The sequence below is a fragment of the Kogia breviceps genome, chromosome 7 (genome assembly GCF_026419965.1).
Source record: "Kogia breviceps isolate mKogBre1 chromosome 7, mKogBre1 haplotype 1, whole genome shotgun sequence".
Lineage (NCBI taxonomy): Eukaryota > Metazoa > Chordata > Mammalia > Artiodactyla > Physeteridae > Kogia > Kogia breviceps.
The window spans coordinates 64228582-64255665 of record NC_081316.1 but is presented as its reverse complement, the minus strand read 5'-3'; the positions used below and the strand labels follow the sequence as shown (position 1 = coordinate 64255665).

At 44.4% G+C, this 27084-nt stretch overlaps 1 protein-coding gene and 1 long non-coding RNA gene across 20 annotated transcripts in view; one reads left to right on the top strand and one right to left on the bottom strand.

Moving 5' to 3' along the window:
- Nucleotides 1-599: 599 nt before the first annotated feature.
- Nucleotides 600-26534, bottom strand: LOC131759137 (uncharacterized). 3 transcript variants are annotated; one of them, XR_010841402.1, is made up of 4 exons: nt 25073-26534; nt 20207-20580; nt 19091-19299; nt 600-2523 (listed from the first exon to the last, which is right to left on the bottom strand). It is a non-coding gene; the product is annotated as an uncharacterized lncRNA (long non-coding RNA). The 3 variants fall into 3 exon arrangements; XR_010841403.1 differs by lacking the exon at nt 600-2523 and adding an exon at nt 11226-12454; XR_010841401.1 differs by lacking the exon at nt 600-2523 and adding an exon at nt 11226-12383 and having other exon boundaries at nt 25073-26532.
- EMSY (EMSY transcriptional repressor, BRCA2 interacting) overlaps nt 25697-27084 on the top strand; it is an 81575-nt gene continuing 80187 nt past the window's right edge. For 6 of the 17 annotated variants that reach the window (XM_067038458.1, XM_067038465.1, XM_067038463.1 and 3 more), the window contains exon 1: nt 25697-26113. In XM_067038458.1, coding sequence (XP_066894559.1) covers nt 25880-26113 — 234 coding nt within the window. In that variant the 5' untranslated portion in view covers nt 25697-25879. The remainder of the gene's footprint in view (nt 26114-27084) is intronic. The other 11 variants (XM_067038470.1, XM_059067806.2, XM_067038467.1 and 8 more) reach the window with 5 other exon arrangements.

Here is a 27084-nt window from a genome sequence, read left to right as displayed (position 1 = left end):
CTCTCAGGGCCCCAGCTCTGAAACCCAAGCATGGATGTTGCTATTTCACTGTTCTCTTTACTGGCTGAGCTTACCTTGGCCTCTGTCCCTCAATCAGAGAGAATCCTGTACTGGCTCTTCCTCCAGCAAGGCCAAACCCAAGCCCCAGGTGGGAGAGCCAACAACAAAAATGAATGGGGAACAGCAAAGACCATCAGATACAAAGTGGCCTGGACTGGGAAGCTCTGGTCACAACCATACATCCCTGGCCCAGGTGAGAGGGTCACATAGATGCAGCCATGACACCAACATCTGAAGCATGATAGCAAGGACCTGAGGCCTCTTGGCATGGGTCACACACTACATTTCTCTCCTTTCCTCCTTTGTTCAGAAGAAGCCAACTTCTTCTTTATGTGTGCTGCTGTCAGAATGGTTTTGGAAGACCAGGAGCTGCAGCTGGGCTCAAGGCATGGCCATGGGCCACCCCAGGGACTCACTTTTTCTCCATGTTTCCATTTTTCTTTTTTTTTTTTATGTTTCCATTTTTCATTGTAAATTGGCTTTAAAAAATATTTATTTATTTATTTATTTATTTATTTATTTATTTATTTATTTATGGCTGTATTGGGTCCTCGTCGCTACGCACGGGCTTTCTCTAGTTGTAGCGAGTGGGGGCTACTCTTCATTGCAGTGCATGGGCTTCTCATTGCAGTGGCTTCTCTTCTTGTGGAGCATGGGCTCTAGGCACGTGGGCTTCAGCAGTTGTGGCTCTCAGGCTCTAGAGCACAGGCTCAGTAGCCATGGTGTACGGGCTCAGTAGTTGCGGTGCACGGGCCCAGCTGCTCTGCAGCATGTGGGACCCTCCCGGAGCAGGGCTCAAACCCGCGTCCCCTGCATTAGCAGTCGGACTCCTAACCACTGTGCCACCAGGGAAGTCTCGTAAGTTGGTTTTTTATTGTGCAAATAATACAGTGATAAGAACAGAAACCTCAAAAATAAGAGAAAGAGATAACCCACTCACACATTATCTGTTTCCATTTCTTTTTGCCCCTTCCTGCTGTTGACTATGAGCACAATTTTGGGGGGCTGCTTTGATCACTGATGCAATTACATATTCTTATTGCTCAGCTTTGTGAGCAATAAGAATATGTCATCATACAGCTTTTTCCATTTTGCTACTTACTGCCAATCTCTGGTGTCCACACAGTCTTGGCCCTGTTACCTCAAGACTGAAGAAAGATGCCAGGGCCATGTAAAAAGGGATGCCCCATAGATAACGTCGTGGTTGTTGACACTTGCCATCATGGTGCAGAGGAAAACACTGATTGCTCTTCCATCACATAGACTTGGGTTAGAATCTACGTCGAAGCTAGATAGCCCTGGGCAGATCGCTCCATTCCTTTGAGCCTCAGGTCTTTGTCTGTACAATCGGGTTGGTATTATTACCACCCTCATAAGATTGCTATTGCTGTGAGGATTAAATGAGATACCGAAAGGCAAATGCCCCATAATGGTGGCTGCCCTGCCTGTGCCCTTGCTGGGACTGGCCTTGGGTCCACTCTGCTTCCACCCTTCTTCTCCTGCCCACATTGGACCTTCTCCTCGCGCCTGAGCCCAGCAGGCCTCCTGGGTGAGTTCACCTAAATTCTGACAAGCACGCCAGTCTGTGCATTTATTATTCATTGGATGAATGTGCCATCTTTTACTTAGGTATTCTCCTCTGATGGAAATGTTGGTTGTTTTCCAATTTTTTACTGTTTCCAATACTGATGTAATAAATATCTTAATGTATATTGCTAACTCCATCCTTTAAAAAAAGTATTCCTTAAGAACAATCCCCAGGAAAAGGATCACTAGAACAGAGGTTAGAAACATTTGAACAGCTTCTGATGTATTATTTCCAAGTTGATTCTCCAGAAGGTTTGTACCTGTTATTCCGCCACCAGCTAGAGAGAGGACCACTTGGACTACATTACAGGCTCTTGGATTCTGGCCACAGACTCTCGTTCCTGCTTATTTTTCACCATTTTCTTCCCCAACATCTTTCTTTCTCGCCTCCCACACTGCAGGACAACTCAATATCTTCCCTCCAAAATAATGCTTACATGCTTTTGTGTCTTTGTACTTCCTATTATTTCCCATCACCCTTGCCTGAGAAAATCCTTCCCTTAACATACCCTCTCACCACAGAGCTCATCTTTTGTGGAACTGGGAACTTCTGTACTATCTTTAAGACCCAGCTCAAATACCCCTTCTTTGAGAACTAGCTCCAATCCTCCTAAGCGGAGTTAGTCACTCTTGCCTTATGTGGTGATTAGGGGGACCCTTGGCATCCAAGTGCTCACCAAGAAACCGTCATCCTCTAATCCCAGTTTACACGCCCAAATCTGTGAGTCTCCTCCTTCTCCCCCCTCTCACTCTTTGCACCAGGCAATTACCAAGTTATGCTAATTCATATCCTAATTATAATTTTGCATCCACTTATCTCTCTCATTGCCATCACCAATGACCATCACCTCTCATCAGGATTCCTGGAATAATCTCCTAAAAGAAAAAAAAAAGTAATATGTACATGGTTCAAAAGTCAAAATTTTCTTTAAAGCTTATGATAGAAAACAGTAGATTCTTGTCTCATCTCTCCCCACACCAAGCCCTTCTCCTCAGAGACAACTAGACACTTTCAACTCTTCCAGCTGTTTCTTTTGGTATTTACTTCTGTTTTCCAAATAATATAGCTCTACTTTTATTTCTTGATTTTTAAGTTCAGATATTATATATTGACTTGGAACAATGGAAGATTTCTCTAACACCACTTCCCTGCCTATCTTCCAATATAATTATATCACAATTTTGGTTTACATCATTCTGTGGTATTTACATATTATGACCAGGAGTACCATTAAAAATATTTGCCATCTGAGATGCCGCATTCCCTCCAGGACTGCTGTCTCTCGGGGGTGAGGTCTGAGCCTGCTGGGGGAAGGCGGAGCATTCAGGAATGGGGGTTGATATGTGGAAGGTGGGGCAGGCTGGCCACTGGCTGGTAGCCCGGTGTCTCTGGATGGTTCTTACACAGGGTTCCCTGGGCCCTGGTAGGTGTAACAAGCAGTGCTGAGTTAAGCCTTCTGGGGAAACCAAAGGCAGTGCCCAGGAGGGGCTGTAGGCTACTGACTGACACAGACACTTGATGGATCCAAAGAGATGCTGGCCTTTCCAGCAGGGTCTGGAGCCCCAGTCTGTGCCAGGTATTGTCTCTCTAGTTGTGGATCCTGAGAAAGTTTAAGGAGTTTTAAGATGGGGGGCAAGGGCAGCTGGAGCAGTGGCAGTGGGGTACTCAGGGAGCTTGGGGTAGCTACTATTGATATTTACTAACCAGTATGGAAAAATGTCAAAACGTTAACAACTTATAAAGTTGAATATAACTAATACAGTTCTGTTGACCCTGATTACAGCTATGTAAATATTATTCATAGTCAAGCTGTGCAGGGCTGTGTGATAGCATTTCCATTTCTGCTAAGATTTTTCCTGGAATTTTCCCAAGAGTTAATAATTGCCTTGTTTTCTTTTGCTTAGTTTCAATATACCCATCACTAATAAATCTTCTCCCAAACTCTTTGGTAGAACAATATGATTACCAAATCCACCAAGTAATTTCTCACTTTCAGCTATATCCCAAGCACTGTGCTAGGCACTGGGAACTCAACTGTGCACAAGAAAGACATGGTCCCTGCTTTCATTGAGTTTAAGTCCAGCAAGGGATCAGATATAAGTAATTACAGTCCTTTTAATTGTCACAATGGGAGAAGTATAGGTTCCTCTTAGACACATAGCAGAAATACCTCACCTAGCTAGAGAGACAGGAAAGATTTCAGACCTTAAGAATGGATGGAAACTATTCATTTAGACGTATATATTGACTGAGGGCCTCTTACATGCCAGCCACTGTTCTAAATGCTGAGAACACAGTACCAAACAAGACAGACAAAGCCCCTGCCTTCCTGTAGCTTACATTCTAGTGAGAGAAGACATAGTAAACACAGAAGACAATTTTCAATTGAAACAAGGACTATAAAATAAACAGGATGACTTGATGGCTGGGGCAGGAGGTAGGGGAGCTGAGGCTAGTTTAGACAAATTGGCAAGGTCATGGAAAGTCTCTCTGAGGAGGTGACATCCGACCTAATATCTGAAGGATGAGAATAGCCAGCTATGTGAAGAGCAAGGGAGAGAGTGTTCCAGGCAGAAGCAACAGTATATGCAAGATCTGAGGAGGAGCAATATCATAAGGTTTCAGGGCAGAACTGAAAGCAGTGCCATGTAGCTGGAACATAAAGGGCAGGGGGCAGTTGCTAGAGATAAGGGAATGGATGTGAGCTACAGGGTGGGATTCCTGGCATCTCCTAATAATATTATTATTATTGATAAAACCCCTACTCTGCAGTTATTTGTCTGTTTGCTGTAAGATACATTTCCCCCCATCCTTTGCTCTCTTTAGTATTACAAGAAGTATAGGAACTCACAAATTACATTTTTTAAGCCTCCCTTGCCAGATGGAAGGTATTGGCAGGAGACTGAAAGGCATGAGGAAGGAAGAAGGCATCGTTTTGTCCCACTTTTTGGTGGTGCCCCCGGCAGCGACATCCCTAATAGATGAGTTACCTACTGTGGGCTGGCTTCTCCAGGGTGGTGGCACCTTCTTCATGTCCCTTTTTCTCTTCTAGCCCTCCTAAGCCCTTTCTTCCTTGGTTTACTCCCATATGCTCAACAATTTCCTGTTTTTTTGTTTGTTTGTTTGTTTTGGTGGTATGCGGGCCTCTCACTGTTGTGGCCTCTCCCGTTGCGGAGCACAGGCTCCGGATGCGCAGGCTCAGCGGCCATGGCTCACGGGCCCAGCCGCTCTGCGGCATGTGGGATCTTCCCGGACCGGGGCACGAACCCGTGCCCCTGCAGCGGCAGGCAGATTCTCGACCACTGCACCACCAGGGAAGCCCCGATTTCCTGTTTTAAATACCTTTCTGCTTGAAATGATCTGGAGCAGTGCTGTCCCATAGAATGTTCTGTGATGATAGAAATGTCCTAATTGTGCTGACCAATACAGTATCGACTAGGCATACGTAGCTACTTGAAATGTGGCTAGTGTGACTGAGGAACTGACTTTTTAATTACTTTTAATTTTAATAATTTAAATGTAAATAGCCACATGCAGTTAATGGCTACAGTACTGGACAGCACATACCTAGAAGGATTTGTTTTTCTGACCGGAAAAACACTGGCTGATACAGTAGTTGATATGGAAAGTGGTTGGGAAACTGACCCTCAGAGATGGGACTCTGGGATTGTTATATGACCTGACTGGGCTTGAATTCAGCTATGAGGTCTTTGCCAGTGGAAAATGGGATAGTGGTCAGGGAAGAACCCCAACCTCATGGAAGATGGCAAGCAGTAACAAGACTCCAAGTTGGCTTGCTACATTCCAGAGGTCCCCAAAGTAGACAAGTTCAGTGGATCAGAGAAAGACAGTGTATTTCACAGCACTGCAAAAAGCAGGAACAACAGCATGGTACAGGTGGTTTCCTTGCCCTCAATTCCCATGGGGCAATGCAATGGGCCCAGATGGCAGCTACACATGCAATGAGGTTGCACTGTCACTGAGGAGCCCTGGACAAGGGCTCAGAACCTTTTACAACAAGCAACCAACAAGCCAGTCTCCTTCCCCAAGAGAGTGAGTGAATAGTTGTACAACAGTCACGCTGTGGTCACCTTGGTCTACTTAATTGCTTTTGAGACTAGTTACAGAAATGACCCAGGGTCCAAGCATGGTTAGGCCTTTCAGTTTGGCACACTCAACAAGGGTGTACAGTGGGCTTCCCTGGTGGCACAGTGGTTAAGAATCTGCCTGCCAATGCAGGGGTCACGGGTTCGAGCCCTGGTCCGGCAAGATCCCACATGCCACGGAGCAACTAAACCCCGGCACCACAAGTACTGAGCCTGCACTCTAGAGCCTGCGAGCCACAGCTACTGAGCCTGCATGCCTAGAGACCATGCTCCGCAACAAGAGAAGCCAGTGCAATGAGAAGCCCAAGCACCGCAACGAAGAGTAGCCCTCGCTCGCCATAACTAGAGAAAGCCCACGCGCAGCAACGAAGACCCAACGCAGCCAAAAATAAATAAATAAAAACCAAGGATGTACAGGGACCCTTGGGGCCCTTGGTGGACTGCCTCTTCCAGTAATTAGTAATCCATGACATGTAACAGCAAGACTTACTTAAACTATCACCTGTGAAATTTTTTTAAAAAATGAAAAATAAACTATCACCTGTGAATACCTGTGATGAAATGCCTATTCAAGGCCAGTCTTTGGGAGACCAAATTTCTGCTGAAATGACTATTATGGTGGGAGTTGTGACTACAAGGATTTTGAGACAGGTTGGCTGCTTCTGACGGCACCAGAAGGCTTATTGGAAGAAAATCACAAGCTCAGAGTTCTAAACTCTCAGTTCTAGGCACATTAAGAGAAACGGAGAGGGCTTCCCTGGTGGCACAGTGGTTGCAAGTCCGCTGCCAATGCAGGGGACACGGGTTCGTGCCCCAGTCAGGGAAGATCCCACATGCCGCGCAGCGGCTGGGCCTGTGAGCCATGGTCGCTGAGCCTGCGCATCCGGAGCCTGTGCTCCGTAACAGGAGAGGCCACAACAGTGAGAGGCCCGCGTACCGCCAAAAAAAAAAAAAAGAGAGAAACGGAGAGCTTCTACTATGGCCCTAAAATAATTTTTTTACCTATTACAGCTTCAGGACTAATATAATTGAAAATCAGACTCAAACTTTGATCCTGTGGCTGCCCAATTATAATGTTAGTGGAAGTCACAGGTTCCCTGGGTTTCTTTGATGAAAGGGTATGAATGAGAAGGAATGGAATCCTGAGACATGGAATGGAGACATTTGGTTTGATTCAGACAAATAGGAGAATCTAAAATGCCTAAATCCTCCTGAGATCCAGAAAAATAAAAAAGCTTATGGGTCTCTTTTCTATCTATCTAATTTCTTGGGTAAGCATGAGAAAGTGACCAAGTTTTTAAAAAAATCAATCCTTACATATAGATGTGTGTGTGTGTGTGTGTGATGAGAGAGAAAGAGAGGGAGAGCAGAGAGAGAGCACACGTGTGCATAAAGGCGTCTGTACCCCCCTAAGACCATTTAGGATCCCTGTGTTTGAAGATGGAATGTACAAACTCAAAGCTCTTTCCAAGTCAGAAGAATCTAGGTCTCCTCTTCTCAAATCACTTTCACTCCAGCCCTGCCTGTTAGCATAATAGAGGCAGGCAAGGTCCATGTGGGAACACAAAATTCCCAATCATAAATCTATCAGACTTAGAAGCATTCACAGCCTCTTGCCAAGTCTGATTTCAATCCTCCTCTTGAGGGCCTACATTTTCCCTCTCCCATTTGTTCTACGCTTTTATTGTTTGTTTATTGAAATGCTCCACTTGCTGGAAGGCTCCCAAGAAAGTAAGTCATCATGCTATTTTTTTGCGGTTGGGATTCTGGGGGTGAAGAGGGAGGGAAGGTGAACGTGGTGCTATGTCAGGCTCCACACAACACCCATAGCAACTTCATTGGAAACTGCAGAGCTCCCCTTCACTGATAAGACTTCAGTGCAGTGATAACACTTCAACACGCTACTTATCAGAGGGTAGAGCAATGAATAAGTTGGGGAACCCTGCCCTTAACTAATGGTCTTACAATCTCGTGGTAAAGATGGAGAAGAAAGTTATCAATCCAGGGAGATCAGTGCAATGATAGAAGTAAGTGTAAGGTGCTTCAGGATCACTTGAGTTGTGGGTAGGAGGTGGAGAAAGAGGGGGTGCTTTCCTGAACCTCACCCTGAAGGATGAGGAGGGGTTTTCCAGGCAAGCCTGAGAGTGGGGTTGGCATTGATCCTGGCAGAGGAAGTAGCATGTGCAAAGGCTTGGAGAGGAGAGATAGTGTGTCTGTTCAGGGACAGCAGGTCATCACAAGAGACCAGTGACCAGAATTTGAAGGGAAAGTGATGAAAGATGAGGCTGCGCAGGTGAGCAGGGACACCTGTTCTGAAGGAGTTTTAGGTGTGAGTGATACGGTCAGCTTTCTCTGTCAGAAATGTCATTCTGGAGAATGGCATGGGGGCAGAGAGACCAGTTAAGAGGCTGCTGCATTACTCCAGGCCCCATTACTCAGAGAGATGTTGGAGGCTTGAAACAGGGTGGTGGTAGTGGGAAGAAGAAGCATGTAATGACTTCAGGGTTATTTAAAAGGTAGAATTGACAGACATTAGTAACCTATTAGACATGAAGAGTGAAAGAGAGGGAAGGGTGGAGGGTGAGCCCAGGTTTATGGCCTGGCTAACTGGATGTACTCGTAAGTGTGAACCAATGGAAGGTTCAAGCAAGTGCTCTCAGAACTCAGAGGCTAAAGAGACTGCTGTGGGGAAGGATGTGGAAGGTGTGGTTAGTGAGGGTCATTGCCTTCAAATGAGCAGGGTAAGGGGGAAAGATGGGTCAGTGGAAGAGTATGGGGCTTTGGCATCAGAGATACATGGGTTCAAATCCCTGCTCTGCCATTAACTTGCTTTGAGATCCAGACTAAGTTCTTATTCTCTGAGCCTCAGTATCATTATGTGTAAAAATTAGGCCAAGGCTAATTTCTACCTCTACTGGGAAAATTTAGTTTGTAAAATTATAAGCATTGGGCTTGGGTTAATTATCACTGTCTTCAAGCGCATATGTGCACGAATTCACCTTCTGTAGTCAATCAGCAAATAGTTATTGAGTACTTACAAGAACACAGGCACCATTTATTAAGCTTCACCCAATTTGACAAGCATTATGTATAGCTACCATCTAATTTAATCTTTACCATAACTCTAATGGATATTACATTATCATTCCCATTCTACAGATGAGGAAAATGATACTCAAAGAGAAATAGAGTTTTGCCTAAGGTCACACTGCTACTAAGTGATAGAACTGGGATGGGAATCTGGATCTGACAAAGCTATAGTCCTAGGTGCCGTGGAGAAGATGATTCTTGCCCACCAAGCTCCCCTCCTAAGCTGAGGACTCAAGGCCAGGAAGTGAGATCTACTCTTGGTGGTAGATGGGTTGTTAGTCTTAGGCCATCAAACCCTTGAGTAGGGGAGGCCTCTAGTGTCCTCTAGGGGCAAGGGCACCAGCACAGTGGGTCACTTAGCAGAATCATTGTCTTACGGGGTCTCCTGACACAAAGGCATAGGTAACTGTTCCTGAAGGATTAGGGCTGGCAAATTAACATGCACAATCACAACTGTAGAACATTAAATTTGAACTGCTTCTAGTGCTCTAGTGAGGTCAATCCCAGGAACCTTTGTTGGAGATGTCAGCCTGCTGCCCAAGTCCTCTGGCAATAATTATGTACCACTACAATAAATAGCTACATTTACTAAGCACCTAAGACTTTACAATATGCCACTCATTTAATTTTATAACCATCCAACAAACTAGAAACTTGGCACTCTAGGAGATATGTGACTTGAATAAGTTTGCACAGCTAATAAGAGTAAATAACAACAATAGCTAACATATATTTAATGCTTACCATGTGCCAGATTCCATGTGGTAACAGACACTGTTGGTTGTCTACATAACAACCATCCCACTCCTCTGCTCACAGAATCCTAGTTTTGTCCAGATATCCATCCCTAACTAAAGGGGACTCTATCTCCAGTATGACTGGCCAAGCAAATCATGGTGATTCTATCCCTTTTGTCAGTGATTGGATTAAAGGCAGGCTTGTGACCCAGCTCCAGCCAAAGATGTGAGAGGGGGCATCGGTGAGGAAGTAGCATATACAGACTTTGAGGAGACAGACAGTGTGTTCTGTGATAACACTAGGGAAAGGTTTTCTTACTCTTAAAAAAAAAAAACACAAAAGAGATGATCCTCTTCTACTTTTGCAGATTGTAGTGTCAGGATGTGATTTCTGGAACTGTGGCAGTCATCTTACATTCATGAGGAAGGCCAGCCTAGGAAAGCCTACAAGCTGAGGTTGGAAAAGCATAAAGATGGAACAAATCTGAGTCCTTGAAGAATAAACCAATCCTGGAACTTCCCTACTTCTAAACTTCTTGATTTATGAGATAATAAATTTTCCTAATTGTTTCAGCAATTTTGAGTTTTTATTTGTTACTTGCAGCTGAAGACGTTCTAGCTGATACACATGTACTTTATCATTTGTCACCAAAAATCAGTGAGGGTGGTGTTATTATCCCTATTTTATGTATTAGAAAATGAAGGCTCAGAGAAGTTGGGTAATTTGTCCTTAGTCACAGAGATAGGAAATGGTAGAACAGTATCTGAACCTAGTTCTGCCTAACTCCAGAGCCAGAGTTCTTAACCACATCATATTATGCAAGACAATGAAAACCCAACCTGGTCTGGCTGGCTCCAAAGACCAGGATTATTCCTCCACATTTCACTGCTTCCCAGTTTCTGGGATGAAATTCTCAGAAACTTGAATCCATGATGTGTGGTGCTTAAGATATGATGACACCCATTAGGAAGAGGAGGGCCAGCCACAGGATGCAAGGCAGGATGGTTGCAATTGAAAGGGACCCAGACACGTGTATTGGTTTGATCGGAGTCCCCCGTTACCAGCAGACTGGGGCTTTCCTGCCACTGTGGCTTGAGAACATCTGTTGTAAGGGATAGCCTGGCCTCCAATAAGACACAACTGGACTAACTCTAATGCTTTTGTATATAAAATTTCTCTCTTGCCCCAGGTTTAGTTCTACCTGGATGGACCTAACCACTTTCCAACTCCCCCAACAGGAAATTACCTTGCAGCATCCCCTGGCAGTGAAGCCAGGATGTCACAAAGAGATTCTTATCATCAAATGCAGGATTAGACAAAATAACAGCTAAGGTCCATTCCTTTGTTGAAAAATCTAGGATTACCTGAGAGGTACCAAGAAGCCTAGAAAAACATTTGGGGTCATCCTGAGAAAGTTCCAGCATGCCAGGGCAGATGACTTGGTTTGAATTTGATAGGAAATGAGCCAATGAAGGCTTTTGATCAGAAACATAACATCCTCATGGGAATACCTTAGTGGTCCAGGGGTTAGGACTCTGCCCTCAGTGCCGAGGGTGAGGGTTTGATCCCTGGTCAGGGAACTAAGATCCCGCAAGCCACGTTGCATGGCCAAACAAACAAACAAACAAAACCACACACAAGCATGCTCAGCATTAGGCTTTAGTGTATGTTAATTCAGCAGGTACAAGCAGAATTGATGTGGGAAAAGATGGGGAATCGGGGAGATCATTGTGAAGATTTAAGGGATCCCTTCTCCCTTACCACCTAATGAAGGCACTCCTTTCCTACTAGCAGAGCCCAAGTGTCTTGCATACCATGGAAAGGCAGCTTCAATGGCCTGGGAAGAAACTCACACTTCGCTCTGAGGGTTCCCGCCCAGCTCAAGGCTCACACACATCACGGTGCACTCAGCAGAGGCGCTGACAGAGCCAGAGGACCAGGATCAGTTACACACGGAGAGGAGGTAAGACTGCCAGAGCCAAGCTGCAGAGAATTATCACTGAAGACAGGAGGCCTCAAAGGAGCTCAAGGCAGCCTCTCAGCCAGCTGTGAGGAGCTCAGAGGAGGAGTTCCAGGCTCTGGGAAAGCTGGAGGCCTTAGATAGTACTTGGAAGTGCAGGGCCATCAGTCCCAGGATGTGAGGACTAGGGGGGTTTCTGAAGGATCCAGTAACCCTCTTACTGAGAAGCTGGGCCAGTTCTTCATGATTACTGGGAGCAGCTTGGTCTTCTGGCTCTGGATCTGGAAGCAGGGGTTGCACAGCATTTCCTCCACGCTGTCACCAGCTGCAGAGAACCCCTGCTGCCATTAGCTGCCTCTGGGCCATGGACAAGCCCTTTTCTGAGCCCTCTCAATTTCTTCCTACTTGATTCATCACCTATTTGAGGCTCTGAAAGTCAGTGCTGGCTTCTCTTTGACAGGCTCTGGCCAGACATACACGTCTCCTACCCTTCTTTAAGACTAGCACTCCTGGCACATTCTTTTTTTTTTTTTTTTTTTTTTAAATTTATGTATTTTTTTGGCTGTGTTGGGTCTTCATTTCTGTGTGAGGGCTTTCTCTAGTTGCGGTGAGCGGGGGCCACTCTTCATGGTGGTGCGCAGGCCTCTCACTGTTGCGGTCTCTCTTGTTGCGGAGCACAGGCTCCAGACGCGCAGGCTCAGTAGCTGTGGCTCATGGGCCCAGTTGCTCCGCGGCACGTGGGATCTCCCCAGACCAGGGCTCGAACCCGTGTCCCCTGCATTGGCAGGCAGATTCTCAACCACTGTGCCACCAGGAAAGCCCCACATTCCTTCTTGATGGCCTGTGAACATTGCAAAGTTTTATGAAAAGTAAGGCAGCCCCATGAAGTCATCGCTCCTTATATAGCAAACCCTGCAGGTAACATAAATGAGTGAGGGACCTGGGTTTAAGAGAAAGTTGCAGTTCTCCAACAGATACACATTTCATGTCCACAAAGAAACATGCTATTCCTCGGTTTTTTGTTTTGTTTTTTTGATTGCCTGGCCCTTGTGATCTAACCTCCATTTACCCACTTTTCACAGAGACATGGGTGCTAAGAAATATTTCTTCCCTTAAAGAAAAACAAGAGTGCAAGTGTGATGATAAAGGGTGTGGTGGAGACTTGCAAGTTATAAAACACCTCTGGCATCTAAGAAGGACAAACAATACTCAGCTAATGTGAGAATGAGAGCCTGGTGTGGCCAGATCTTCTGATTTTTCAACAGAGCTGGAAATCCAGGATTTTATGTGAAATCTCCGAATTTTAAAACACTGGCTCATTTTCCTCCACTTCCCAACTGTGCTTCCAAGCCCTTCCCACCACACCAACCCGCCTGCAGCCCCCGCAGAACTTGATCTCTCCTGTCTTCACACCTATACAATGCTGGTCTCAGTCTGCTATGCATGTCCTCCCTTTTCCCTGCCTGGGAATTTCTTAAGCAATTTCTTAAGACCCAGATCAAACTATACTTCCTTCTGACAGCTACCCTTCTCTGTAAGATTAGGTGCTCTTCATTCTATCTCTGCTCCCACAGTACCCTGCACAAACTTCAACCAGACCTTTTACAACATTGTCCTGGAATTGCTGGTTTCCTTGTCTTTTGTTCGCCAGACTAATTCCTTGAGGGCAGGAACTTTTGTAGTCTTTGACCTGAGAATCTAGGGTTAGGAGGGTGAGAAATATGCCAAGAAAGTAGAAATTGTTTAATCAGAGGGGAAAACAAGATAGAGAGCCAAAGCCCTGAACATTTCAAGTAAAAGTCCAAGAGGTGATTGCAGGTAGTAAAGAGAAGACAAGCCCAGGTGCCAGGAATCGGGATGATTAAAACAGGCTGGGAAGTGGAATGGTTTAAGATAGAAGCTATGGATGAAGTAAGGGTATCTGGAGCCTGTTTTTACAGTGTGCTGAGAGCATGATAGGGACAGAGAAGAGTACACTTCCTTAATGTCTTTGTGCTGGACTCCACTATTAGCTTGATAGTCTGATGAGTTTCTCTTCTCCATTTCAAGGATTCATTCTCAGCAAGCATCTGTTGAGCATCTAATTCTGTGCCAGGTTCTGTTAGGTACCATAACTATAGAGCAGAATCAGATGTGATACCTGTGCTTGAGCTTGTGGTCTGGTGGAGGAAATGGATGCATAAATAGATAATGACAAGAAAATGAAGTAAATGGTACAACAGAGAGAAGCAGAGAGCTATGGTAGCACAGAGCAAGGGCTCTTGATCCATTAAGGTCCAGAAATGTAATTTACCTGAGAACATACAGCTAGGGAGGATTAGAACTCAGGTCCTGTTAGACTTAAAAGGACACTCTTTTTCCATTGTAGAAAACTGGGAAAAGACAGAAATGACTTTGTGATGATGGAGGCAATTTATGTGTGTCATAGTTCCTTGAGATTTGGGAAGCAGAAGTGAATCAGCAGCCATTGCTCTCTGAAGTCATGGGTCTGGCAGCAGACATGGAGGTGCCAGCAGGTTCCAGCTTGACTTCACTCTCTTCCACTCCACATCCAGCTCCTCCCACTGCTGACTCTGCTGGCGCATCATAGCTCCAAGCCCACCACCAGACACTTGGCTGTGCACCCACAGACTTCCCCCTTAGACTTCTCCAGCAGCTCCCCCATCACAGCCCCATTCTGCAGCTGGGTGTGCTTGGTTTCTTCTGGTTGGTGACTTCACTGATCCCCACCCCTCTCCACTTGCAGAGCTACACTGCCCCAGCTTCTCGCACAATTGTACAATTCCTATAATAAGCCCCTTATCCCATAATTCATAAGAGTTCTGCTTCCTTAGGTGAACAGACTGAAATACTGTGTTTTTCCCAAGGATGAAAATAATTGAGTGAATAGAAGAACAGACTAAGGTTAAAAGTCTATCTTCACCATTATCTCCATAAATCCAATGTCCTTGCACTTAGCAGTTCAGTAAATATTTGTTGAATTGGACTGAATTTTTAGGTTGCTTCCAGTTCATTTGTACAGATATCACTGCAAAGAATAGCTTCTGGGGAAGAGATTTTTAAATTTGTTTTTTACTTTTGCTTCTGTTTAATTCTTTTCCTAGGATCAATGCAAAGGTATGGAGTCCTCTATGGCTCAGGCTCTGAAGTTCTGACCCAGGACAGTATCTGATGTGTTGACTGTATGTGTTCATCTCCTGGGTTACAACAGATTTTCCTCTGGCTTCAATTTTCCTCTTTCTCCCTCACCTTCTATCCCTTGCAACAAAGAAGAAAACCTCACTCTTGTGCATTTTCTCCAAAGAAAATATTTCACACTCTAATCAGATCAGCAAAAAAAAAAAACCAACAACAACAACCATATATTGAGTTACGGTTATGGGAATGCTCCTCTGGCCGGGCTGAGTTCGAAGTGAGAGAAACAAAGACATCTGGAAGTGGAGGCTCCGCTCACTTGGGCTGGATGGACAGCAATCAACTCTGAACCACTTAATTGCAGGGGAATTTCCTCCTTGCTACTTAGACCGTTCAATGCTGGTTGAGAGAAGACACGTTACATGCTCACTTTGCCTCCTGGAAAGCTGGGTTAAATGTTGTTTCAATTAGATAACCATTTATGAAATGTCTGTCCTAAGCTAGTCCCTAATGTAGTTGCTGGAGATACTGCCCTTGAGGCATTCTCAGCCAAAGTGGGAGGGAAACACAATGAGTTACAACACAAGTCAGTTTATACTAAGTGCTAGAAAACAGGCATAAACAAAGCGCTACAGAACAGAGGAGGGAGCAGTTATTCTTGATGAGGGAGTCAGGGTTGCGGAGGGGGAGGAAGTCTAATGGAAACCTAAAGAATGTATAGGAAGAGGGACCTAACATTTTTAAAGAACTGAGCTGGGTTTCAGAGAGCTAACAGTTACTGATAATCTATCCTGTGCTGGTCACTGATCCAGGCGCCGTACATACATTATCACATTAAATCTTCCCCAAAGCCCATCTGGAGGAAACAGAGGCACAAGGACGTGAGGTAACTTGTTCAAGAACTTGAATGAGGTAGAACTGGATTCAAACCCAAATCTTTCTGACTTCCAAGAACATGCCCTGCTCCTATCTGTGCTTGGAGAATTATTTTCAAAAGACATTTTGAGATGGACTATAAAGAATAAGAAGGATTTTGATAGGCCTCAAAAGGCAAGGGGGTGGATGAAGGGACAGGGTAAAAGCATTCCAGGCAGAGGAAGAATGAAAGGAGAACAGCCCCAGGGCAGAGCATGAAGGTGTAAGGCCTGCCTGGGGAAACTTAGGCAGTCTGGGTGACTGTGGGAAGACATTGCCACATGCCCACACCACTGTCCTTTTGGGTTCAACACACCATTCAGTAATTCAGTGCTGGGGATTCAGAAGCCAAAAACCTCAGTCCTTGCTCTCAAGGAGTCTCCAATCTAATGAGAATCTGATGAGATAACTGCTATCAGCACTGATTGCCTTGTACACTTCAGCTCAGGGTGCGTGTGTGTGTGTGTGTGTGTGTGTGTGCACGCACGCGTGTGCACATGAGCACACTCACACAAGCGTTATTTGGACCATTTCCTTCCCACAATCATTTCTCAACACATATATTTACCAGGCTCTCCATAGGCATGTGCTCCTTTATTATCTCTGCCTTTAGCAAGGCTTGGATTTGAACTGCTGGCCTTGATGTGGTAAATTGTTTTTTTTTTTTCATGTGATAAGTTTAAAGCCCATAGCATCTCAATAAGTGCCCTTTCACCCATGAGAGACCTGACTCGGTCTTCCACTAGCTCACCTAGAAAATAATGATCAATCCTAGGGTTACAGGAAAAAAACCTTCACTGGAACTGACAAGAAAGCAGACACTTTCTACCATTTCTCTGAAGACTTTACAAGTGCTCAACACTTTTTGAAAGAGACTATGGCTCCAAGGCTTTCATTCTGCTGGCTGGAGCAGAGTTTTAAAAAATGCATTTTATCTCTGGCAAAGCACAGCAAATGTCATAAACAGCTGGAAACTCTCTGAGGTGAAGACAAGTTGAATATTATGTTTGGATTTATAGCCCCCTCCCCCATGATAGCTGATTTCCATTTCCGACAGGGTTATTATTTCCATCTTCATGAAATATCTTGGATCTCACCTTGGATAATCACTGATTATAATCAGCTCCTCACCTGAGGCACCTTAGCACTTGGGTGAACCTGCATATTTTTTTTAAAAAAATGAACTAGGGAAAACTTAATGTGTGAGATTATGTCTTTATTTCTATTTTCATTTGCAATTCCCTTTGGCTTTCTAATGATCAAGTCATTAATCAGTGTCAAATCACCGTCCAGAGCACAGACAGTATATTTGCCACTTGGGTTCCAACGAGGATTAAATGGCAGTAACTTGTATTATTAGGTCTGGTGCTCTCTTGTGAGGTACTATGGTAATTATTTAGGGTATGGACAAAATCTCAGTGGCCACCTAAGGCTTTTAGCCAAGAGTGTACATCACAATCTTCTGAAATTTGATAGAGCTCTCCAAGTTGTTCTGACAGGTACTCCCAGTTGAGGACCACTAAGAATCCAATATCCCTCATTTCACTTCTATGTGTCCTTTTATGCTTTCATACCTTTGCTTCTCCTATTTTCTCTGCTGTGACACCCTTGATACCCTCTCCTTACTTCTCTGCCTGGTAAAATCCTGTTACTTTGTGAGGCCCAGCTCAAATGCTACCTCTGCTAAAAAGCCTTCTGTGATGGAAACAATCATTTTCTCCCTGATCCCATAGCACTCCTTAAATGCCTCTGTGAACATTCTGTGTTACCACATTCTCCTATGGTATATAGAGCTATCTGCATGTCTAACTTCCCCACTCAACTGTGAGCTCCAGGAGGATAATTGTTGTATCTTATTCATCTTCATAATTTCATGGCCTGACATTCACTGAATTAATAAGTTGATACCCAAAAGAAGTAAACATTGGCCCATTAAATTTAGCCAGATCTGGGCTTCCTTTGCATTTATTCACTAAGTTGTTTACGAAGAAAGATGTGCAAGGATGTGAAAGGGAAGGACCTAAAGGGCCATGATGTTAGTTTTTAATATTCTTTTAAGAACATCACTTTCCCAACAAACATAGTAACTGCTTTAATTTGAATTAGTAATGGAAGGCTAGATATCAACTTGAACTTGAGGATGGGTTTTCAGAAAAGCAGAGTATCTCACCAAAATCCAAATCTTAATTGATTGGTTCAATCTACCTCTCTGGGTCTCAGACATCTCTCCTGTAAAATGGGAGGGGGGGTGTTAAACTGAATATCTCTGAGGTTTCTTCTAACTCTGAGGACCTATGACCTTAACCACAATCACTAGCCAACTGATGTAGCAGTTTGTTTATTCTGGCTCTACTCCATACTTAAGAGAAAGAAGTATTCTTGGTAAGACACTAAGGAGTTTTACAAAATACATTAAATCAAAGCAATAATATAAATACTAAAAGAAGACTTGGAAATACAGTGAAGGGAAAAGGACCATTCATGGTTCTACCACTCTAGTATGCTATTGTTTTGGCATGTTTTTCTTCCATTATTACTATTATTTTTTGATGTTTACGTGTATATGCTTTTACCACTTATCATTAAGCATATTCCTTGATGTTAATTATTTGTAATTTTCATCTTAAATGACTACATACTGAAACAGATGTGTGGGGCATATACTCTCCTATTGTAAGATAATTAAGTTGTCAATTTTTTTAGATAGCATTGAAATTAAAATCTTTGTATATGTAAGTGTTCCCATATTTTGGATTATTCCCACAAATGGGAATCCTATATCTAAGGGTAGGAACATTTTTATGACTCTTATCACATTGCCATTGTTTACTTTAATAAGCATCTGTGATTTTGCTGTGCGGCATTCTTTTATTTTCCTCTGATTATAGTACCCTAACTTTCCTAAGGGAAACCAAGCCCACGCTCACACCCACTCCCTGTGCTTTGGGAATAACTGACTTTACCCACACCCTTCCCTCCTTTCCCAGAGAGTAACATGTGGCTCAGGCCTGGCAAATCAGGGCATTACATTCTCCTGGCCACAGTTCAGGGATTGGCATGTGACTCAGATGGAGTCAACAGCAATAGAGCAAGAAGACTTTTGTTAAGACTGCTGGAAGAAATGAAATGTGCTCTTTTCTTCTGAGCCTATAAGCAGGGGGATCATATAAGCTTGGAACTGCTGGGAGCCAACACATGTTGCCTGAGAATGAAGCCAACACAGTAGAAGACAGAGCTGAGGGATGGAGAGATACTAAGACTGGCCCTGTTAGAATCCTGGTTTCAGTAATGCCTGAAGCCAGAACTACCCCGGCACTTACTTTTAAGTGAATCAAAAATTTCCATTGTTCCTTAAATCATTTTACTCACTCACTCATTCACCCATCCATATATTCGTTCATCTATCATTTGTCTCTCTCACACACACACACACACACACACACACACACGCGGCCCTTAACTGGCACAGATAGGTTTTTTTCAACCCTTTTAACTTACGGCTTTTTGTGTGTGTGTGTGGTACGCGGGCCTTTCACTGTTGTGGCCTCTCCTGTGGCGGAGCACAGGCTCCGGACGCGCAGGCTCAGTGGCCATGGCTCACGGGCCTAGTCGCTCCGCGGCATGTGGGATCTTCCCGGACCGGGGCACGAACCCATGTCCCCTGCATCGGCAGGCAGGCTCTCAACCACTGCGCCACCAGGGAAAACCTTTTTTAAAAAAAATTATTAATTAATTATTTTTTAGAGCAGTTTTATGTTCACAGCAAAATTGAGTGGGAAATTCTCATTTGCCTCTTATCCTCCCTATCAACATCCCACACCAGAGTGGTACATTTGTTACAATCGATGAACCTACACATCAATTATGATACGATAATGCCACATCATTATCACCCAAAGTCCACAGTTTACATTAGGGTTCACTCTTTGTGTTGTACATTCCACAGGTTTTGACAAATGTGTAATGGCTTGTATCTACCACTATAGTGCCCTTCTACTTTTTATTGAGGTATAATCTACAGAAAGGACACAATTTACATGTGTACTTGGTAAACATGTACAGCTTACATGTACAGCTTGGTAAACTTTTACATGTGCTTATCTATTTATATAATCCCAACCCAGATCGATATAGAACATTTATAGCACCCTGGTACATTCCTACAAGCTCCATTCAAGTAGTTGCTCCGCTAAAGGTATTTGTTCTTCAGACTTCTATAACTACAGATTATATTTTATTGCTTTTGAACTTTATATAAATGAGATTTCACAGTATGACTGCAACCTCCTAGTCTCTGAACAGCCCAGGTCTGCTGTCATAATGGGAAGAGACTTCGGGTTTCGCGGGGAAGGAATGAGTGTGTTTTGCATGTGAGAGGGATATGAATTGTTGTGGACAGAGGACATTTTCCAAAAGTGGCCACAGCAACATTTCTGGTCCCACAGGTTCTTTCAGAACTCTACCACTCTTCTATCTAGCAATGGAATCTATTTCCCTTCCGCTTGAACCCGGGTGGGCTTGACTGTTCCAATCAAGAGTATAGCAGAAATAATGCTATGACTTCCATAGCTTGATTATAAAGATGATATAGTTTCCTTCTCTCCAGTCACTCACCCTTGGAATCTGGTCACATGTTGTAAGGAAGCCTAGGCCACATGGAGATGCCACATACAGATGTTCCCGTTGATAATCCCAGCAAAGATTCCAGGCAACAGCCAACATCAATTGCTAATCATATGAATGAATGAGCACTCAGATGATTCCAGCTCTTAGTCTTCAAGTTGTCCAGAGGAGTAGAGATGAGCTGTCCCCACTAAACCCTACCCAAACTGGAAATTCGAGAGCAAAATAAATCGTTTAAGCCACAGCAATGGTTTGTTATGCAACCATAGATAACTAGGACTCTGTAGTATCTGTGTGTTCTTGGGAAGTCTTCTGGTGATATCAGACTTTGGATAATTTCTTCTCTCTAGGCCTTGGTTTCTCAGCTGTAAAATGGAACAATAATTACTACATCATGGGAATGTTGTGAGGTTTAAATGAGATAATACACACAAGGTGCTCTTTTTATAATGGGACTTAAACAAATGCTACCTAATATTATTTCAACTTACTTCTGTCAAGTTGTTCTAGATTTACTGCTTTGTACAAATTCCCTTTCATGGTATGTGTCATATACACACAAATATAAAACCTGATTTTGTATATACACACACAGGTATATCACAATACCTCAGTTTCTACATTGCTCTCTTGGAACACTTGTTCTGGGGTACGCCAGCTACCATTTCATAAGGATGCTCAAGCCGCCTTATAAGGAGATCCATATAGTAAGAAACAGACCTCTTGCCTCACTAACTTGCCAACCATGTGAGTGACCTACCTGGAAGCTGATCCTCTAGCCCTAGTCAGCCTTCAGATGACTGCAACCTTTTAGAGATCCCAAGCCAGAACCACCCTCCTAAGCCACTCGATTCCCATAGAAACTGCAAAAACTGTATGAAATTTTTTTTAAAATTACTGTTTTAAGTCACTAAGGTTTGGGATAACATATTATGCACTAATAGTTAACTAATAGATCAATCATCATGAGGAGGGATGCAGGGAAGAAACTGATTCAAGGTTGAGGGCTGTTTCAGGGTCAATGTGGAAGGACAGAGAATGGCTGAAAGGACTTGAAAGTGTTGATGAGACTGAGTTTGAAATAAATCATCATGGAGTCCAGGGTAGAAAGGAAGAAAGCAAAACCAGATGAGGGAACAGATTTGGAACTGGGAGACTGTAAACTGCAGATTTCACTGAAGCTGAAGAGCAGGTTTGTTGAGGGTAAAGGAGTAAGAATCTGCAAAAAAAGAAAGTTTTGTTTTGAATGTGGAATACCTTGCTTACTGATTCAAAGGTGGAACGGGACTTCCCTGGTGGCACAGTGGTGAAGAATCCACCTGCCAATGCAGGGGACATGGGTTCGAGCCCTGGTCCAGGAAGATCCCACATGCCGTGGAGCAACTAAGCCCCTGTGCCACAACTACTGAGCCTGCCCTCTAGGGCCTGCGAGCCACAACTACTGAAGCCCACACGCCTAGAGCCCGTGCTCTGCAACGAGAAGCTACTGCAATGAGAAGCCTGTGCACCACAACCAAGAGTAGCCCCTGCTCACCACAACTAGAGAAAGCCCGCACACAGCTACAAAGACCCAACACAGCCAAACTAAATAAATTTATTAAAAAAAAAAAATCTTCTCCTTAAGATCCTTTCATCCCTAGAGTGATGGAATGAGGGTGAAATGGAATTTGAATGGCTTAATGGTGAAAGCATTAAAACAGGGGTAGTTGACCTTAATACAGATGTAGTGACAAGTTAGGGGAATGCCAGCCTTTATTTCTGTTCAGGATATTGAAGATGGGGGGGTAGGGAGAAGGAAGAACTCCATCTGAAAGGGCTTCAAGGGAAGCAGTGAACTTAAGGAAAACATTAGATTTTAGGCTAGATTAAAAGGTGACAGCAGTGCTCTAGGAAAAGGTTAGATGTGTAAGGATGTTTCTTTGAATTAGCATGGGTTTGCTTATAAAAAAGCTAAAACTTTATTCTGTTAGCATCTGGGAACCTTCCAAGTTTTATGCAGGGGACTGACAAGTGCTTTGAAGTTCAGAAAACTCACCCGACAGTAGTGGCAGTATGGATGTACTGGCAAGGAGTATAGAGAGGTTCCTTTGGAGAAAAAGTGTTGGTATAAAGGTCCATCTCACACAGGTGATGAGGCCTCATCATCAGCCTACTAAAACAATGGGGTCAGCTACCTAGGAAGTAGAGACTATAGAATTGAATGGACAGTGGGGGAGAGTAAGGGACGCAGTGGACAAGGCAGTGGCCAGATCTTTTACATTTCTGAACCTGTTCTAGATTGTTCCAAGCACTTCTAATCCTCTATTGAGCCTGGATATGTAATTGCCAGTTATCTCCAGTTTACTTTCCTTCTTTCTTTTCTGTCCCCCAAATCCACTTATTTTGATCTACTATTTGATATTCTACTTGTATATTTAAAAAAAATTTTGGTCTTGCTATTCCCTTTCAGTACACCTTCTGGCTATACCAGTGTGGTAATAAAACTTTCTGATGGCAAGAATCTAAGGGCAGTGTGATACAGTAGAAAGCAGCAGCCTATAAGTCAAAAGGGCTGGTTCCCAGTCCCAATCCTGCCATGAAATTCTTGTATGACTTTGGTTAATTCATTTCTTCTTTGGACCTCAGTTTTTTTTAATTTAGAAAATGAATCTCTAAGGTCTTATCCATTTCAATTTGCCTACCTGTACAATACCATAGGAGCTATTTTCAGATATTTTCATAATGGTGAAATCCACCGTCTCCAAAAGAGTACTACAAAATTAGAATGGTGGATGGTAGGCATCTTGAAGTTTGTTCCAAGAAACCTGCTTAATCTGCTTTGTGACTAGAGGAATAAAGTTTGAGATAGGTATTGAATTCCCATGCATTTTCCCAGACCAGAGATAGAGGAGAGTGGTTCTCACTTTATTTACCATACATTTCCTGGAGTTAAAGTGCCTTCATTTGAATTCATGGCTCTGCTACTTACTAGCTTGTTACACTAGGCAAACTACTTGAAATCTCTGTGCCTTAGTTTCTTCATCCATAAAATGGGGGTAATAATATATCTCATAAGGCTATTGTGGAGATTAAACAAGTTTATTAGGTGTGTAACAGCATCTGGAACAGAGAAAGCCGTCGATAAGTATTAGCTATTATTCTTATGTGCTAGGCACAAGAGTGTACAGACTCTTGTGCCTCCTTAAAGAGCTCACTGCCTGGTCAGAAATATTTTCAAACAAATCACCATAACTCAGTGTTCTGAGTTCTGTAACAAGATGTATAAGTGTTGTAGGAGCAGAGGCAAGAATGCCTGTCTCATTCTAAAGAGAAAGGCCGTCCGGGGCAGGACAATATTCTTGAGGGTAAAGTTTGAGTCTGATTCTTAAAGAAGAGAATTCAATGTTGGAAACATTTTGGAATATGGAGCAGTAACCGACAGCATAGAAATATAGACTCGTAGGCGCTACCCAGACCTACTCAATTAAAATTTGTATTTTAACAAGATACTCAGGTGATTCTTTGAACATTGAAATTTAAGAACCACTAGTCCAGAGCACACACTGGAGCCAAGCTGCTTAGGTTTAAATCCTGGCTTTACCATTTACTTATTATCATTATTATTATTATTATTTGGTCGTGCCACTGCAGCATGGGGGATCTTAGTTTCTCGACCAGGAATGGAACCCATGCCCCCTGCAGCAGAAGCGAGGAGTCTTAACCACTGGATCACCAGGGAAGTCCCACCATTTACTTATTTATTTTTTTAAACATCTTTATTGGAGTATAACCACCATTTACTTATAATGTGAAACTTTAGGCAAGCTATTTCACCTCCTTCCTATGCCTCAGTTTCCTCATTTGTAATTAGATAATAGTTTCTACCTCATAAAGTTGTTTTAAGGATGGAATAAATATTTTAAATGCTTAGAACAGTACTTGGCACCTACCAAGCCCAAGGATAAATGGAAGGACTATAAGACATTCAGCGGACTGCAAGAAGAGAATTCACCCAAATCTATAGGATTTGGGTGAATTCCAGTAGAAGATCTGGAGTTATAAAGCCCAACTCTCTTCAATTGGGTGAGTTCTTGAATATCTGTGTTTTTCTCACTCCTAGTAGGGGGTAATCTTAATTATACCTGCCTCACTAAGATGCTCAAATCAAAAAATATATGTTCAACTACAAAATCTTCTATTAAATTTCATTTATCATCTTTCCAAGAGTTCTTAAGTATCTGGCCAGAAAGCAGGTAGTACCTCAATTCAGTAGGAAATAGAGGAAAAGAATGCATTGGAAGATCAGGGAGGGAGTGGTGGGAAAGCCTGGAGACTATTTGTCCCACTTCCTGACTTTCTGAAGGGGCAGACTTGGGTTTCAACAGTAACAATTTTCCTGGGCCTCAGAGAGGATTTTTAGCTAATGGGCAAATAGTGCACAAATGCCGTTATTTATTTTTTCTTCCTAACCTAACCTACAATGAAGATTCAAGAACATGAACAGTCTCACACGTTTGTATAGTGGTCCAAAATTTACAAATAAGTTTTCTCTTTGTGTATCACAACATCCCCATTGGGTAATATTAACCTAACATTTTCTAAGAAAACTTTGTTAATATCATAAAGCACATTAAAAACTCCTTTCCATTTGAGTATTTGTACCAGATCCGATGTCTCTCAAAGTACAAAATTTAAAAGGGAGAGCAATCACAAAACTTCATTGGATCTTCAACAGTAGCAGGTACTGGCTTCGATCTTATGGCTGCGATTATTTGTATATTGGGCCCCTTTTCTCATCCGTAAAACAGGGGCAACAATACCCTCTTCACACAACTGTTCTGTGATTAAACACGAACAAAGGCTGAAGGGTGAACCTACCACGTCGCAGGGCCTCAAATAAACCCCTTCTCCTTCTTGCCTTTGAGAGATATAGCACTATCATTCCCCCTTCACACGCGGAGAAACCCAAAGTCGAGAACGCTCGGGTTCCTCTTCTCTACTTGCAACTCCGCAACCCCCACATCGGGTACGCGCAACTGCGATGTCCACTGTGTCAGGTGTCGTAGCGTGTATTCTCTCTCCTCGAGCTGCGTGTAGCGGGGCTGGAAGCCGCTGATAATTGCTCCCAACTCTTGAGGAATCCGATCCTAATCCTCAACGGCGCTTCAGGGACGAACGTGCTTTCCCACCGTCCCTAACCCCCGCTAGAATAAAGGTCACGGGGAACCGACAGCTACAGTTACCAACGCCATCTTGACCACTACGTGTGACGCCGCACGTAGCGGAGAGCGCAGCCCATTGGCTGGGAGACGGCAGGCGGAGGCGAGGCGCGCGAAGCCGGAGAGGAGGGTGTGGAGGACAAGCCAAGGAAACTACAATCCCAGCCTTCCTTGCGCGTGCACACCAAGAGCGAAAGAGGAGGGAGTTTGGGTTCGGACCACAACTCCCAGCACTCCTCGCGATGTCTCTCCTTTCCTTTCAAAATGTGCAGGAAAAGAGGGACAGAAGAATGGAGGCCTTCTGGTGTCCGTTCTCCGAAAGGCGGGAAAGGCGAACTACACTTCCCGACTGGCAGCGCGCGGCTGCGCCTGCGCCCTGATATCTGTCGCCATCTTGCCCCTTCTGAGGCACAGCAAACAAACCCAATTCCTGGTGTCCCCTAGTCTTGGTGGAGGATCCTTTTAGATGAGCCCAGAAAGGCCGGGCAGGTGGGTGACTCTTAGACAGGGTGCTGGGAAGAACTGGCAGGATAGCCAGTCTGGAAGAGCTCCGGGCCAAGCATTCGGAGCCCGGCTTGGGGCGCCCAACCCCATCCTCCGTTGTCTCCTAACGGGATCGTGGGGCTCCCGAGGTGGGCTGAGGGGGACTCTGGCAGGCCTGGTGCTGAGATTGCTGGGGTCCAGCTCTGGGGGCCTCCCGGTGAGTCTCGGTCGTCTGCCTGGCTGTCCGAGCGTCTACTCTTTCTCTCCGTTGTCCTCTCCGCTGAGGAGGGAGAGAGGCGCTGACGCCTGCCGGGGCCCCTGACTCCGGCTACTGGTCCTGAGAGGGCTTGGGTCGCGAGCTTGACATTGGAGTGTGCGCTGAGCGGCACCGGTGAGGAGGGTGGGCGAGCTGCTCTTGTTGTGGTGCTGCGATAGAGTGCGTGTTTGGGGAGGGGGCGGGGCGGGCTTGCCTCCTTGACACTTGAGTGGGGGAAGGATTAGACAGGATTCCGGTTCTCGGAGCGGGCTCCGGCAACCTCTGCCCAGGTTTCCAGTGAGATGCGGCCCCGCAATGGGGTCCGCCGGCGGGGACGCGTCGGGATGCTGTGACGTGGTGCTTGATTCCGGCGGTCGCCGGCCGCCTCCAAGATCCTGTCGGGAGGCGGGGACTGGCTTGTGGAGGGAGCGGATTCCTTTGGCTCTGCCCCTTCTTCTTCCTCCCCACCCCTTTTCTTTATGTCATTTTGCCGGCTGGGGCGCGCACTCCAGTTCTCCTTGCTCTGGGTTGGTTCTTAGATGAGAGGACTATGGGAAGTAGGGGGAGGGGGTTCAACTTCAGGCGTGGAGTTGGAGTTAGCAGTCCCAGCTCTTGGAACGGGAGATAGCAGTTATTACGGCTCGATGCCTGACTCCTAGACGAGACACTGAGCTCGCTCATTCATACATTCACTCGCTCATTCATTCATTCATTCATATTACTTGCTCTTCTCAGTCATTCATCTGTTTATTTAACAGATATTTACAGCAGATCTGCTGTGTGCTAAGCAGGTGTAGTGTAAGGGCCCAGCGCTGTTGTCTTTTTCTCTAGAGCAGGGAATTCCCAGTACCAAGTTCCTGACTTGGTTTTTTTGAGGACTGCTGGGTGTAAATTCATGTTTCATTGTTAAGACTCGAGGAGAAAGTACTATA